The following is a 17,879-nucleotide window of genomic DNA, read 5'->3' as shown; positions in this document are numbered from 1 at the left end:
GGTTGAACTATTTCTCTCATGGACTATTAGCAAGAAAACATACAGATAAGTTAATTGGCTCCCCCTAAATTGGCCCTAGACTACAGTACTTACACTACATAATATAGACATATGGCAATGGTAGGGATTAGATTGTGAGCTCCTTTGAGGGACAGTTAGTGACAAGACAATATACACTGTACAGCGCTGCGTAATATGTTGGCGCTATATAAATGCTAAAATAATAATAATAATAATAATAATAATAAAGTACAGCCTGTTATGACTTTTCCAAACAAAGTCTTACATAAATTCACACTGAGACCCTCAGACGCCGTTTATAACATTATATTTCGTTTTTCTGCCTTTCTTTGGAAAAGTAAATGTAAAATATGCTCATTACTATTGTAACACCTATTTTCCAAATAAAAACAATATGACATAACTTTAGGAGGTGGTCGAAGTGTCCTATTCTAATACACAGGGAATCTAAAAGATTCAATCCCAGCTGATTTGTATGAGCAGTTACATATCACTGAGTGCAGCAAGAGGAACACTCATGACAATCACTAAAAATATGACTGGTCCCATAGCAACCAATCAGCTACACTGTCTACAGTCCAAGTTATTGTTGCAGCACTTTTTCTCAGCACCAATTTGCATACAGTTCTAATCTATGCTGCTGAAAATAGAAATGCACTGAGCTATAGCCATAACCCTCATCAGTTTTACATTACCATACTAGGACGTCTATCACTGTCCAATTAGTACTTATGTTTAGCATTTTATTGTAATTAATAAACAGGGAAAAATGTTAGATTTTAACTTCATGAAAAAAAATGTCCTTTCGTACACGAACTGGCAAATTATTAATTCTTTATTAATTTAGTACAGACTGTCTAGGCATACGGGATACAAAAAAAAGATAGGTGAATATGGCTATTCAGTAAAATATAATTTAAGAGAGCTCACTCATTATACTGAATGGGTGTAATTGAAAACATTAAACAGATTGAAATATTTTCCCTAGCCCATCAAGTGATAACATATTCCAAATCTGACACTAACATAAAGTACGGTAATAATTTCACTAAGGAGAAGATTTTAAGTTGACTTTAAGGAATCTACATTGTTTTTATAGTGCGTTTTATTAAGAACTTTGTTAATGGCCACTGAATAAATAAAAGTTAATACAGTCTGGGCATTATGGTAGTCACAAGTGCAACAATGCCATCACAATGCTGATCCATATGGTTTGAGGTATCTCGACTGATGCACCACATAACCCGTTTAATGTAGAAATCTGTTTGGAACTGATAGCACCTCTATGCAGTGCTTTTACACAGACCAATGCAACACAAAATTACCATTTTCACAATTATTCTATCATCAGAGCAATTTTGATTTTATGGCTTTACCCATCCAAATGAAAAAAAATATGCTTACTATTGATCGTAACTGGTGCTGCATGTATGACTAGCTGTAGAGAGATGGATACACTAAAGTAGAACTCCAGCCAGTTTTCATTTTGGATTAGCTAGGGTAGCATTAGAAAAGGCTCTTATTGTTGTACTTGTTGGAATGATTTACTCTCATTTTAGGCCCTGAAGACACAATGGTCCTTCAAGTAGCAGTTTCTGCTGTGGTTTATCAGAGTGCAGAGCTAATAATCAAGGACACTATGATGCCGCTCTGGGTATACAAAAGTTTAACCACCTTTATTCCTGTCACATAACCGTATCAAAAACGTACAAAAAGCATCACACCTGCCCTAAAAACACGTCCCCTGTGGCAGAATGTCAGAATGCACTAAGTGGTCCCGCAAGTTAGGTGCCCTTCGGGCTACCATCTGCGGTCTCTGTCCCACCAAAGGTCCCACTATTGGGTCCACTTGTAAAATCAGCCAATGCTTAGCCAGGACCTCCTCTTGTATCTGCAACCAGTTAGAGTTAAATGGGGAAATAAATTTGGGACAGGTTTCCCTCTCCCATGTGTCTCCCTCTCGTCTCTTCTTGCCTCCCTGTAGTAGGTCGCTACGCTGGGTCTCCAGAGCCCTCTCAGCACCGGAGCACAACACCTCATGTCCATCACCCCGGTCCTTAAACCAATTGTACATTTGTGTGGCTTCCCGTCTGAAATCCGCATCATTGGAGCAGTTTCTTTCGAATACGAAGAAACTGCCCTTTAGGTATCCCCTTTATCCGATGTGTCGGGTGATGTCTGGTGGCGTGGAGGAAAGTATTTCCAGCTGTTGGCTTGCGGAACGTAGTGGTCCGCAACCCTGTACCATCCTTCACTATCCTCAAGTCAAGGAAGGAAATCTCCTCCCTGCTGACAGTATATGTGAGGTGGATGTTTCTCTGGTTAAAGGATACCCCAACTGAAATGTGACATAATGAGATAGACATGTGTATGTACAGTGCCTAGCACACAGATAACTATGCTGTGTTCCTTTTTTTCTTTCTCTGCCTGAAAGAGTTAAATATCGGGTATGTAAGTGGCTGACTCAGTCCTGACTCAGACAAGAAGTGACTACAGTGTGACCCTCACTGATAAGACATTCCAACTATAAAACACTTTCCTAGCAGAAAATGGCTTCTGAAAGCAAGAAAGAGGTAAAAAAGGGGAATTTCTTATCAGTGAGGGTCACACTGTAGTCACTTCTTGTCAGGACTGAGTCAGCCACTCAGTATCCTTTAAGATTAAGCTGATCGAGAAATTTTTCCAACTCAGGTACACCTCCCCTCCACACCACAAGCACATCATCAATGAAACGGAGCCACACTTTCACATGCACATCAAATTCCGGGTGTGTGTATACATCCATCCGTTCCCACATGCCAAGTAAGCAGGCATAGGCAGGTGCGCACGACGCGCCCATCGACGTACCGCGCACCTGCCTATATTGGGTGTCATTGAACAAAAAGCAGTTGTGCTCCAGTACATATCTCATTGCATCAACTACAAACTGATTGTGAACTGTCAGGGTACACATCTGCAAGAAAGAATTCTATTGCCCCTAGCCCCACCTCATGGGGAATAGACGTATAAAGGCTTTCAACGTCTATCCCCACCAAGATGTCATCAGGTGCAATTATCAGGTCACTCAGAAGGCGTAGGACATCATTTGAGTCCTGTACATATGAAGGGAGGGATGTAACCGATCTCCTGATCTTTCCATCAATCCAAATGGATAATTTTTCTGTTGGCCCATTTATTGCACTTACTATCGGCCTTCCGGGGGGTCTATTTAGGTTCTTGTGAACCTTCGGAATCAAATAAAGTACTGGGACCCTATAGATATCTACCTTCAAATAGTTTTTCTCTTGGCTGTTAAGCACCCCTTCTTCTCCCACATCATCGACCCACTCGTTCACCCCAGATGCTATTCTTTCATATGGGGGACCACGTAGCGCCTGATACGTATTTGTATCCGCTAGTTGGCGATTAGCCTCTTGCATATACAATTCTCCGGACCACATCAGAGTGCAGAGCTACAGCACAGCTGATACTGGCACTCTCCCTTCCTGACAGTAAGTAGCACTAATTTATCAGGTTTTGTAGGTGCTAGTTAGGTTTGGATACTATTACGCTTTAGGTCTGGTTTAGTTGGGGTTAGACAAGGGTGATTTGTTACAGTTATGGAAAAATACGAGTTAGCTTAAGGTTAACAGTACATAAGTAATACAAGTTAAAGTGAGACATGATTTATGTGCACACTGCATAAAGATAACTGTTTTTTCAGATGGCTGGTTGAGGATTCAATATTATCCTTCTCCATGTTAGGAAAGGGATCCACCAACGTGATTTTTCTACAAGAGTAGGCTGCATTGTATTTATTTCTTAACCACCCTGGCGTTCTGATTAAATCGCCAGGGTGGCTGCGGGAGGGTTTTTTTTAAATAAAAAAAAAACTATTTCATGCAGCCAACTGAAAGTTGGCTGCATGAAAGCCCACTAGAGGGCGCTCCGGAGGCGATCTTCCGATCGCCTCCGGCGCCCAGAATAAACAAGGAAGGCCGCAATGAGCGGCCTTCCTTGTTTTGCTTATATCGTCGCCATAGCGACGAGCGGAGTGACGTCATCGACGTCAGCCGACGTCGTGACGTCAGCCGCCTCTGATCCAGCCCTTAGCGCTGGCCGGAACTTTTTGTTCCGGCTACGCTGGGCTCAGGCGGCTGGGGGGACCCTCTTTCGCCACTGCTCGCGGCGAATCGCCGCAGAGCGGCGGCGATCAGGCAGCACACGCGGCTGGCAAAGTGCCGGCTGCGTGTGCTGCTTTTTATTTCATTAAAATCGGCCCAGCAGGGCCTGAGCGGCAGCCGCTGGCGGTGTTGGACGAGCTGAGCTCGTCCAGACCGCTCAGCTGGTTAAGGGAACACAGCTTTTTACTTATGCAAAGACTTAATTAGTGGGCTATGATTAAGGAGCCTTTCAGAGCTCCAATACGAGTCAGACTTTTGTGTGTCTACTGAGGTGCTAATAAAGGAAGAAAAGTTTTACACCCACCCGGTGTAGCAGGATATCCCTCTTTTTTGACTTAATTAGTGTCATACGTGTATTTCTTTGTATGTTTAAATAATTTTATTGTAGGTTAAGATTGATTCCATGTATGTGATTATCAATGTACATTTTTAAAGACAACAGGCATGTTCAAATGCAGAAAGGTCAACCAAGTAGATTGGACTCCTTGCGGTTAAATGCCATATGACATGTGAATGCTTGTAAATAAACCAGAAAGCTATCCAAGACATGTATCCAAGCACATGATCCAGCACTCCATTAATTTCAACAATTTGTAGTCATCCAGAGTTCAAAATGTAATTCTGGGGCCACCTAGGACTCCTTTCTCAAGGGATAACTTGCCTACACAGTGCACATCATCTTAGTATGAGTGCAGGGGCAAGTCCTGGATTGGCGCTATTTGTGATTTGGGTTATTCCAAGAGAAAAAGGTCCCAGTGACCCGAAACATTGGCTTTTGGATGTCAGGATGAATAAAAATTGTTGAAACTAATCGCATGCTGGATAACGTGCATGTTTTCAACAGCAGCACTAGGTAATTAATAAAATGCACATGGTATCCGTAAAAGGTGACAGGCGCTAAGTGACGCACTGATTAATATGTGCTGTCAGATCCAAGAGACACAATTACTGCATCCAAAGGGAATGAGGGCAGGGGAAGTCAGAACTTTGGGCTTGGACTACAGTAGTTAACCTGATATACAGTGGTAAATATTGGTGACAAATTTACAGGTATGCAGGAACACTGATGGGGTAGGCAGGAAGGAGGGATTTTGTCCTCCTCCCTTCAACCATCTCCCCTTCATCATGAACAAAGGCAGCGTTAAAAAGACAAAAAAATATTACAATAATAAAAAAGGAAGAAGTGAAATATCATTTTAAATCCCTACCAGGAAAATATATAAAATAAATTATTATGTTGTATATATGGTAAATAACACATGAATGCCCTTGTGTAAAGCAAACACATCAATCCATCATCATTGGAGATGTTTGTTCAATAAAACTTGTTATAGGAGAAGAGTCTCATAAATTAATATTTAATGCAGCAATCCTCTCAGTGGATGTTGTGTGTCGTCTTTAAAATGCATATAACCCTCCAGACACAGCCTTGTTAACTGGCTTGAAATCCACATCAGCATTTCAAGGAGCATTGCTGGTACATTGCTTGCTTTGTAAACCTGAACCTAGAACAAAGTAATGCCAGTACTAGTACTATGACATATTCACCTGGAATTCCTGCGCTACTAAGCTGTTTATCCGAGTTACTTCATCTTTTTAAAGGTGTGCTGATTAGAACATTCCCCTATATCTGAGCCCATGTGCATAATTCAGTTACTCCAGTTAAGCTACCATGGTGTTGTGTCTAAACAGCATTCTACAAATACATGGCTGTCACTTTTTCCCCATTCTATCTGCAGGCTTATACTGTTAATATAAGCAAAGTGTAGTAACTAGTTTTCCTAATTTCCTAGTGGTTTCCCCTTTGTTTCCCTTGCCCCTGCAAACTATTTAATTTAGTATTTTTGATACAATAGGCAGCAGATCTAATACATCTTATGTAGTTCAAAATAAATTGCTATGGCATAGGCTAAGCTGAGCTACACTTGTCTAGGGTGTCATTAAATCCCTCCAGTGTTCTGAGATAATATCTTTCCCTACTGTTTGATTATTTGCATGTTTACAAAGACCTCTTCACAAGTTAAAAGTCAAATAACTATCACAAAAAGGGTTTCTCTTAAAGGCAACTAACACCTGTAAGTAAAAACATAAAAAATTAACCTCCCTATAAGGGATGTTTTTAATAGAGCGGGGCATTGGTCAGGATAATTGTCATTATTTACCTGAGGGGGGGGGGGGCTACTCCTGTGCCCCATCCATATGTGATCCACCATCTTCCCTAGGAGAGACCGCTTATTGCAGTTTCCAGTGAAGTTGCATGCCTGTGACCACTGCAATGCATGCTGGGAGATATTGTCCCTGGATATGAGTGCATCTCTGTACTCACATACACAGAATTAATCTTCCTGCATGTATTGCAGTGGTCACAGGTGCGTGGCTTCACTGGGACCTTCAAAATATGACAGCTGTGAGCTCTCCTGGGGAAGATGGCAGATCCCATATGATCAGGAGGAAGTGTGTGGAGGGCGCAAGAAGCAGCTCCCTGTATGTAAGTAATGATGATAACCCCCAGCAATGGTTCATTTTATGTATTTTAACTTACAGGTGCTTGGTTGCCTTTAAAGTGATTAAAAAACATGGATGTACTAACCTCAGTAGTAGGAAGCCTCTAGATGGTTCTGAGACTTCTTGTATCTTCTTACACTCTACCGTTCTAGTGCAGAGTCCCTCTCCACCTATTTGACCCAGAGTGTCATTTGTTTTGAAATCACTACATACTTAAAGTCACTAATCCAGGGTGTGTGTGCCACTATAGTCCATCCTCGCTCCCTTCCAGCCTCTACGGGAGTTAATGGGGTACCACATCAAAAACCGGGAACACACTGCACATAAGTCCCTTTTCCTGAGCCAGAAATAAGTAAATGAGGAGACAGCATAGACCACAACCAATGGTGTAGAATTTGAATTTTGCATTGCCACCCCGAGTTTTCATTCTCTACACAAATGTAAGCTGTGGCTTTGCATGTTGGTTCTATCACTGTGTGTAATACATATATGCGTAGTACAGTGGAGCCACAGATTAAGAGAGGAATCGCTATGCTTCCTTGGAAATCTATCACGTACTAGCTTAGCTGAATTTTGAAGCCATAGCAATAGAAAATATCTTAAAACATGAAAAATTATCTTAATGGAAAAAGCTTTTTGAAGATATTTCTGTAGGATATTCTGATAAATATAGCTGTTAAGTGTCTAAGCATCATTGTATATACCAACTAGTTGCCAGTAACTGCCGTACATGCAGCTTTATTTCTCAGTAATTGCATTTCAGCTGAATAAAGAGACTGTCACAGATAAACACAATTTACACAGGTCACTTTTGAATCAGAGTCACTAATCAATACTGATGGGTGAATGACAGGCAGAAACCTGATATGGTCAGTAAAATGTAAATTCTCATTTCAGATCTTGGATTCCAGCAGCCAGAATTTCAGCAGACTAATTCAGCCACTAATACAATACAAGTCTACCAAAAATTCAACATCAATACAAAATATAACAAGTCAGCAAACACAGGATGGATACATTTCGTCTTTTTAATGTCAAATTTATATCAAAACATCACCTCCTTCTGTCACTGCATATGGAATATGAAAGCAAGGCTTGGCATAAACTGCCACTCACACTTTCCCCGGATGTATATTGTGGAAGGGAGCATGGTTGCCCTAGTATCTTGTTGTGGACATGGAGGTGTGGTCTGGGCAGAAGGGTGTGCTCCAGACAGCCAGGGTCTTGTAGAGTCCAGATGAAAGCTTGCCTGAATGCTGCTAGGAATGGTCATATTACTGTGGTTTTTTTTTTTTTTTTAGATTTTAACAGCACTCATTTGCAGGGGTTAGGAATGGCTCATATGTGAGATCTAGGGATTAAAATCCTGGAGAACGTTTAACATGAATTCTTAATTTAGTGTTGAGTTAGGCCTCTTTTCCATGGACTGTTGATAGACAGTGAAATGCCTCTCAAACTCTCACAACTGCTCACTGCTGCCTGGTAACTGCTTGTTGCTGCCTCGTAACTGCTCACTGCTGCCTGGTAACTAACTGCTTTCTGAGCACACAGCTCAACAGTCCATGGAAAAGAGGCCACAGCTTGATAAAGAGGTGTATTTCTGTTTGATAAGACATGGTATAAAACACTTTATAGTTACATGTTATTGTCGCTTCACCTGTAGTAAAATGTAAAAGCAATTGCCAAGGGAAATTTGACAGACTCCTGGATATTTGGTATGAATACATAATCAATTCAGTATTTAGGACTGGGATGAGCTCACAGTTAAAAGAACATATATGAATATACGTTATTTCGCAAAAAAATAAGCTAAGATATTTGGAGACGCACACTATAAAGTATGAGAATTAAAACACTTTTGTCTTCCATTTGTACCTGAAGTGTATCTCCTGCATGGACCAGACATACCTCAAAATGTCTATAGACCCATCCTTCCACACCTCATCAGTGTGACTAGAGCCCTTATACCTATTATGTGGATACCCATTTCCCTGAGACAATGGTTCCAGAAGGTGGATTAAATCAAAGACCTGGAGCAGCTTATTCACAGCACAAGTTTTGCTAACAACTTTGGTGGAGTCTGGGCCTGCTGGACTAATTTCACTGATATGGATTAGTACCGAGCTATCTGGGACCCTGACTGGACTTCACTTCTACCATGGCATAATACTTAATCTAGTGTTCAAAAAGAGTAGAGTACAGAACTCAGCTGTATCTAACAACTTGCTTGGGCCTCCGTCATCTTCTTCCCTCCTCTTTTTCCTACTCTTCCCTGGTATTTCCCTCTCCATTTCAACCTTACATAAGGAGACTCTGTGGTTAAGGGCCTATTTCCACTGGTTCTGCATCAGTTCTGCATTAGTTTTTCTGCATACAGATTTCTGGATGTGGCTATGGGAAACAATGCATGATGCAGAAATCTGCAAATCTCATTTAGTGGAAACAGGCCTGTAGGCATTCATTGGAGTCAGTTTTTCTGCATCCAGAACACGCGTGTAGTGGAAACAGGCCCTCTGCACTTATTTCCACTATATGCGGATTCAGGAAGCAGAAAAACTGATTCCAACGAATACCTATGGGCCTGTTTACACTAAATGAGATTGGCAGATTTCTGCATCATGCATTGTTTCCCATACAATAAACACATTTGTTTTTCTGCAATCAGAATCTGATGCAGAGATCTGCAACATCATCCATAATTGTTCTGCATCAGAAAAATTGCATTTAGTAGAAACAGGCCGATAGGCGAATGCATTGGAGTTTTTCTGCATTTCGAATCTGCGTGAAGTGGAAACAGGCCCTTACACTTTTTGATATTTTCAGACGAGTTAGTATCTGAAAACAGAAGGTTTACCTTCTTATGAAGTCAATTCATGCTGAAATACCTTATTTCATGTGAACTGTTGAGTGTTAAAATGTTAATTATTGTAATGGTATTTAACTTAACGGATATCTTGATGGAAATTCCACTGATTCGATATTGCAATAAGATATTTGTTCTTCTATCTACAGTACTATGTTTTTTTTCGCACTTACAATGACCTTGTATTGAGACAGAAAATTATAACACTTTTTAAGTTTACATATTTTGATTTCTTTTAAAAATGAGTTTGTTTATTGAGAACAGAAGAAGATGTGGGCTATTGAATAAATACTGTATATGTTACATTCAAAGCAAGACTGAAAGATAATTGTGATATGTGTTTAATGACCTTTATGATATACATCAACTCTACTATATAATAGCTAATATATATAATTGATGTATTTGACCTTAGGCTTATAAATGAAGAAGTGGGGGAAAAAAGGAAAACACAGGGCAGTTTAATCCATGTCAGTACATTTTTTTTCACTGGCTCAATTTATTTCAGTGACTACAAGCTATATTAATGCAAGCCATAAGTTGTTTCCTCTTTTTCTTCCGCTTTTGAACTACATGATAAATATGATATCAATTTATGGTTACTGCTTTACCAGCTCATTACTTAATTAATGTTGCAAGTGTGGTACTAATCAAGAAGAAAATAAATAAGGTTTAAAGTAGACTAGTTTGCAAGAAATAATTGTTAATGCAGAATATTAGTTTTAAATAATACTTCCTCTACATAATGTTGAGAACATTTCAGGTTATCCTCACAATTTTGCTGACAGTTAAAAGTTGTGCAGTACTCACATGGCACTGTTCGGAGGTAGAGGTTGTCTCGTATAATTTGCTGCAGTTCATGGTCAACTGAACCTTTCTGAAAACGTAAATTGAGGTAGCGGCGAAGGTCTTTGTCAACAATTCCTCCTGCAAAGTAAGTACAGAAGAGATCAAAACAATGGCCCTAAAACAAGTATCTGCTTTACAGTCATAAATGTCTTGAATGCCTTGAACGTTAACAGATGAAATATATGTTTGCACTTACCTAAAGATAATGGACATGCATAAAATGAACAGAAATCTATTGTTCTAATGGCTGTTTATACATGATATGTATAAGGGCCCATTTCCACTATCGCGAATTCGCATGCGTTTTTCGCATGCAAATTCGCATAGCAATACAAGTGAATGGGACTGTTTCCACTTGTCAGGATTCCTTTGCGTTTTTCTGTGCAGAAAAAATTTGCATGGCAGAGCCATCAGAATTTGCATACCGCTTACCGCTATGCGAATCGCATACAATGTATTTAATAGGAAATTCGCATGCGGTTTAGGTATGCGAATTTTCATGCAAATTTTCATGCAAATTCGCATAGAAACAATGGAAAATCACAGCAGCGCTGCCATGGTTAAATTCGCATACATTGTCATCCATGTGAATACGCATGAAAATTTGCATAGACCTGCATGCGAAATTCGCATCCGCATGCGAATTTTTCCCACGACGATTCCCACCGCACAAGTGGAAATGCAGTCTAACTCCCATTCTATTTCTTTATTGGTTCTGTATGAATGTTAATAGACTAAAGCCAGTTACACACATCCAATTTTGCTTGTGCAATTTTACCACTTCCATGTAATATGAGAGATTACCTACACAATCTGTTCATAGTACTTAATTTTTGTTGGACCTCAAACTACATGTAGGTGGTAAAATTGGTCAATACAAATTGGATGTATGCACACACCATTAGGCATATGAAGGTTTAACTTATCTCCCTAGAATTCCAGTGCTGCTGAATTCCAACCATAATTTCCTGTTGTGCCAAAACTTAAAAATCTTGGCATTGGAGTTTCTGAGAGATGTAAGAAGAAGTACAGTAGCTAGTATTTAACCCAAGTCATTCACTACTACCCACATTTAAAACTTGACTTGGTGAGAATTAGAATATCTGTATGAATTTCTTTCTGTAGTCTAGCAAGGGGCTTACATAAAAAAACAAATTGGAATCTGAGGTGTGACACACAGTAGCAACAAGCTGACAGAATTTCTTACCCTCACCCTATCCCTACTTTAAATAGTGTGCATCACAGTTGGTTTTAAAGAATATTACAGTCAAAAGAAATCAAAATAACCCCTTGTTTTCCCTCTCTAGTTCAGTTTCACATTGTTCATTTTATATCTGACAATCCCAAAGAACCCAATGTTTATCTTAATAATTATTATAATTGTTATTTAGTATTTATATAGCACTGCTGTACAGAGTACATTTTCTTGTTACTTAACTGTCCCTCAGAGCCAATTAACTTAGCTGTATATTTTGGGGATGTGGGAGGAAACCAGAGTGTATGGAGGAAACCTACACAGACACAGGGACACATACAAACTCCGCGGGGATAGTACCCTGGCTCGGATTAAATCTGGGGACCCAGCGCTGCAAGGCAACAGTGCTACCCACTACGCCAACGTGCTGTCCATGAATGCAAATTGAATAAGCGTCATAATGTCAACCTCCATATAAATAACTAAAATGAATACATTATAAAAATATGAACAGGTAGTACATTATTAAAAATTTACAGTAAAACACAATCAAGGTCTAGGATCCAAAATGAAAAAATCCTTCCTGAGACTCTTGAAATGGATGTGTTTGAATAGGAAACGCCTACCACACAGCACTAATACATTATAGCAAAAACGTGAAGGACGCATTACATGTTTATGTTCATTCTGTGCCAGCATTATGTCCCCAAACCCTTGAAATTTACAAAAACAAAAACATTTTTTTTAATTAAGGGAATCAAGGCAGACAGCAACGTTCAGAGCTACACTAAAATAGCATTAAACAAGCTAAATAAGCTAAACAGTAATGTAATGTTTGTGAGTAACAAGCACACCGGCCCAAAGAAATATGTCTTCATACTGATATGCTCTTTCATTTGTTTACTAAAACATGATCATACTGAAGCATATGGCCAAAGCTCCCAAGATGTTTTATGTCGTTTAGCACTTACTCATGTACAGACAACCCTAGTGGGGCTCACCACGGCTGAAAACATGTGCAAGAAAATAACCTGATGCATTTAAATCATTCGGAAGTATGCTTCACTACTCAACACAAAAGATGCATAACCATCATAATATACAAACACTAATACAAACACTAATGCAGAGTTCTAAAATAAAATTGTGGAATTAAAGAGACACTGAAGCAAGAATAAATCTCGCTTCTTGTCTCATAGTCAGCAGGGGCATGTGTGCCCCTGCTAAAACGCCGCTATCCCGCGGCTAAACGAGGGTCCCTGACCCCCCAAACCCCCCCCCCCCCCCCCTGCAAAATCTACGACCAACTTGGTCGTAGATTTTGCTGCTGTTGAGGCAGGGCTAACAGCTGCAGCCCTACCTCACAGCGCGTCTATCTGCGGCGCATCGCAGGGGCACTGAGGTCTGAAGCGAGATTTATTCTCGCTTCAGACTCTCTTTAAGTGAGTTATGAGAAGAGTAGAATAAATTGGTGCAAACATGGATGGATGGATAGATAGATATGTCAAGATTGAGACAGAGACAAACACTAAAAATTACAAGATATGGCTCAGAGTAAAGTAGGATGAGAGAGCAATAGAAGAGTGGGAAGCACTGAGGGGAAGAGAGGAGGAGAAAAGGGGAAAAAAACAAGAGAGAGCGAGTGTGTGTGTGTGTGTGTGCATGTGTGTGTGTGTGTATGTATGTGGGGGGGGGGGGGTGAATTTGTTCCAAGGGGTTGACTTTTTTTTAAAGTGCCTGTTCATTTTTTTTCTTTCTTGTTTTGAGAAAAATAACTTTTGAGTGCAGTACCGTGATTCTCATGAATTAACAGGTGCCTGCTCACAGCCAGCTAGCCTGAAAGTCTCTACTTTTATTCATGAAGGCTTGTGGAGAACAGCGGAGATGGGGAATTGCTCTGTCAGGTAAAGCTAAGCCTCCCTGCTGACTGAATGACCTGTCATAGCTTCTGACTGAGTGAAAGGAAGGAGGAGGAGTGAGCAGTAGTTGAATGTTGCACAGGAGTAAATGAGAAGCTGTGAATTCATGCTGCAAGTACTATTTTTTGTGTTTCAAAAATGCCAATGCTTTCTTTATTAGTTTATATAAATTGAAACTGTGCATGAAAAAAAAGTTACCACACTCTGTATGGGCTGTGTGATTTTCCTCAACCCCCTACAACTAATATGAAGAAAACAGCAAGAAAAAAGGTGACTTATTTAACTTCCTTGGTGCTATGATTCTTTGCGGAATTTAGGGTCTAAAAGCAGTGCAATTTTCTTTGCATGCCTGGTAAACCTGGAAAAAATCATGCTGCTAGGGAGTTCTGCAGCAGCCCAGCACTCACTCACCTCCCTGGGATCCAGCGCTGCAGTTTCCCTCCGTCCTCCGGGTGGCGCTGTATCCCTATAGTGAGATTGGTGGCTGTCGTCATGGCGACAGACTGCGATCACACCAGGAGGAAGCAGAGCCTCGGAGGGGAGGAGAGGAAGAAGAATGTCGGCTGGCGTTGGGATCCCCTGGGAGGTGCATTGCTCTGCATAGACCTCCCGGCCGCTTCCACGAGTTCAGCTTGGGAGCTGAACTTGTGATTACAGCTAAGGCGGTTAAATGCCACCCCTGTCTTGCGTGCGTCATAAAGTGCTGGTGTCCCCAGTACCAATCACCCCACACAACGCGAGGACAGATGCCTGCTTCGGCAGGGGCTAGCCATTGATGAAGCTTTGAATCAACTATTGGGACTTTTCATTTAGGCATAAATATTTTTGTATTTTTGAAAATAAAATGAAACATAAGAGTCATTGGCACTCCTTATTGTGCTACACAAGGTTGCAGTAGAAGAAACACAATGACTGAGGCTGCCCTGCTATAGTATATCTGTGACACATTTTGCAGCTGGCACTATGCACAAGGTTTCATAACTCACCCTTACAGTTTTGTGCCAACGTGTTGTTTGTATGCCTGCGGTCCAAGTTTAATTGAATTGTAAAAGCATCTTCTCAAATGCCAGCAAGTTTAAAAACAATGGGAGAAGTGTATGCCATTTAAAAGAAAAATTGGTGTGATTTTTACTCAGAGCAACTAAAAATATGCCATAACTTTAAAAAAGAAAAAAAAAACAGCCAGAGGAAGGTTAAGTCTAATTAAAATAACTTAAATATGTTGTTGGGGAGTAAAATCAAGGACAATAAAATTAATCATAAGTCATACTAGTTACACAAGTTACATTATGGTTGCACATTATTTGTGCCTACATGTCAGGTAAAAACATAAATAAGACGTGGCTACCCTGCTGGAAACTATTTAAGATAACAGTTAAAGAGATGTCCCTTGTACATCCAACTACCTTGAAAGTAGTGGACTTACCTTATAAACATAAAAGACTGCTTTCTGTTCTGTTGATACACATATAGCTTTTAGGCCCCCTTCATAAATATGTTGATACTCTAATAATTCCATTAACAAGAGAAAAAGGTCAGGCATCCACTGTTAGTTAAACACACTGCAATGAAAGTACCTATATAAAATGTTATTGTGTTCTGAAACGCAGCCAAACTCTACATTCTGGACCATCTAGAACTGCACTCACAGCATTCCTCTTTACATTTCCATTACTAGGCCATGCATTAAAGATGAAGGAATCTTATGCTAAAATTCTGCACTTGACATAGTGTAATATAAGAAAGCATATAACTAACTAATAAGTATGCTTGTTTGCGTAATATTGGGGAGGATGATTCAGGAGTAGCAATGCTGCAGCAGGATGTGCTCCTTAGCAACCAAGGGGCAGACTGCTGTAACGAGAAAGGGAATAGGAGTGCAGCTAAGGCTAGACAGGTACTGGTGGTAGGGGATTCAATTATTAGGCGCACAGATAGGGTAATCTGTCGAAGAAACCGCGAATGCCGTACAGTCTGTTGCCTCCCGGGTGCTCGGGTTCGGCATGTAGCGGAAAGAATTGACAGATTACTGGGTGGGGCTGGGGAAGACCCGGCTGTCATGGTACACATTGGCACCAATGACAAAGTTAGTGGGAGATGGAAGGTCCTCAAAAATGATTTTCAGGTACTTGGAGATAAACTTAAAGCAAGGACCTCCAAGGTGGTGTTTTCTGAAATACTGCCAGTGCCACGTGCTACATCTGAGAGACAGAGGGAGCTTAGGGAGTTAAATAAGTGGCTGAGAAATTGGTGTAGGAAGGAAGGGTTTGGGTTCCTGGAGAACTGGGCAGACTTTGCAGTCGGCTACAGGTTCTACAGCAGGGATGGGCTGCACCTTAATGGGGAGGGTGCAGCTGCATTGGGGGAGAAGATGGCTAAACGGTTGGAGGAGATTTTAAACTAGGATCTGGGGGGAGGCGGGAGGATAAAGTCTCAATACATAGACAAGATGAGGTAAAAAGACAGTGGGAACCTATCATTATGGAGGGTGGAGAGGGGGGTGGGGACAGTGTAAAGATTAAGGAGGTTGGTAAAAATTCAAGTAGCCCATTTCATGTAAACAAAATTGGTAAATGTGGTGGTAAAAATATAAAGTGCATGGTAACCAATGCTCGGAGCCTTGCAAATAAAATAGACAAACTAGAGTTCATTCTGAATGACAAAGGCTATGACATTGTGGGAATAACCGAGACATGGATGGATGAAAGCCATGACTGGATAGCTAATTTAAAAGGATACAATGTGTTTAGGAGGGATAGAACAGGGAAAAAAGGTGGAGGGGTTTGTCTCTTTGTTAAGAATTCTCTTACAGCTGTCCTCAACGATGAGATGGAGGAAGATTGCGAAGATGTGGAGTCCGTTTGGGTAAATATTCATGGTGGAAATAAAAGTTGCCAATTGCTTATTGGGGTATGCTACAGGCCACCTCTTATTAATGAAGCTGCAGAACTGCGATTACTACAGCAGATTGAAAAAGCTGCAGGTAAAAATGAGGTCATAATTATGGGCGACTTCAACTTTCCAGACATTGACTGGAGTATTGAGGCTACCCATTCTGGTAAAAGCAGCAGATTTCTGGCAGCACTACAGGACAATTACTTGACTCAAATGGTAACTGAACCAACTAGGGGGAATGCGTTACTGGATCTGATCATTTCTAATAGACCAGATAATGTATCAAATGTGCAGGTTCAAGAAAATTTGGGAAATAGTGATCACAACATGATAACGTTTGAGCTGGTGACTGATAGGCCAAGGGGCAGCGGGACCACTAAAACTATGAACTTTAGAAAAGCAAAGTTCACTCAAATTAGGCAGGCACTAAGTTTGGTGAACTGGGATAATGTACTACAAGGGGAAGACACTGAAGGGAAATGGCAAGCTTTTAAACGTATACTCAATCAATACTGTAGTATGTATATCCCATATGGAAACAAAATGTCTAGGAATAAAAAAAGGCCTCTATGGATGAATACAAAGGTTAAAGATAAAATGAAGAGGAAAAAGAATGCCTATAAGGTCTTAAAACAGGAGGGGACCGAGGCTGCACTAAGCAATTATAAGGAGTGCAATAAAAATTGTAAAAAAGAAATTAGGCAGGCAAAGATTGAAGCTGAAAAACAAATCGCTAAGGATATCAAATCTAACCCAAAAAAGTTTTACAAGTACATTAACTCTAAAAAAAGAAAGGTTGACTGTATAGGACTCCTAAAGGATGAGGATGGGAACTCAATGGTGGATGACCAAGGTAAGGCAGAGTTATTAAATGCTTTCTTTGCTTCTGTCTTCACAAAAGAAACAGCACTGTTGCAAACTACAGAGGCGGAAGAGTCTCAATCTTCTAACTGTAATATTAAATACTTAACGCAGGAAGAAGTGAAGGCAAGACTAAATAAATTAAAAATAGACAAGGCACCTGGCCCGGATGGCATGCATCCTCGGGTCCTAAGGGAATTAAGTTCAGTTATAGATAAACCCCTTTATCTTATCTTTTGTGACTCTCTTGCAACTGGCAGAGTCCCAGTGGATTGGCGTACAGCCCACGTTTTCCCATTATTTAAGAAGGGCAAAAAATCTGATCCAGGAAATTATAGACCTGTAAGTTTAACATCAGTTGTATGCAAACTATTTGAGGGGTTACTAAGAGATACTATACATGACTTCATAGTAGAAAATAATCTTATTTCTCAGCATCAACATGGGTTTACTAAAGACAGGTCCTGTTTGACTAACATGCTCAGCTTTTATGAGGTAGTGAATGCTAATATGGATATTGGGAATGCTGTAGATGTGATATACTTGGACTTTGCAAAGGCCTTCGACACTGTTCCCCACAAAAGTCTGGTGCAAAAGTTGAGAATGCA

General features: G+C 40.4%; 1 protein-coding gene across 9 annotated transcripts in view; it reads right to left on the bottom strand.

Moving 5' to 3' along the window:
* Nucleotides 1-17,879, bottom strand: part of MAGI2 (membrane associated guanylate kinase, WW and PDZ domain containing 2) — a 1,075,940-nt gene that overhangs the window by 839,153 nt on the left and 218,908 nt on the right. For all 9 annotated transcript variants that reach the window (XM_068276199.1, XM_068276198.1, XM_068276200.1 and 6 more), the window contains exon 2: nucleotides 10,363-10,479. In XM_068276199.1, the coding sequence (XP_068132300.1) occupies nucleotides 10,363-10,479 (117 nt within the window). The remainder of the gene's footprint in view (nucleotides 1-10,362; nucleotides 10,480-17,879) is intronic.

The sequence above is a fragment of the Hyperolius riggenbachi genome, chromosome 3, assembly GCF_040937935.1.
Source record: "Hyperolius riggenbachi isolate aHypRig1 chromosome 3, aHypRig1.pri, whole genome shotgun sequence".
Classification (NCBI taxonomy): domain Eukaryota; kingdom Metazoa; phylum Chordata; class Amphibia; order Anura; family Hyperoliidae; genus Hyperolius; species Hyperolius riggenbachi.
This window is presented reverse-complemented; position numbering and strand designations above follow the sequence as displayed.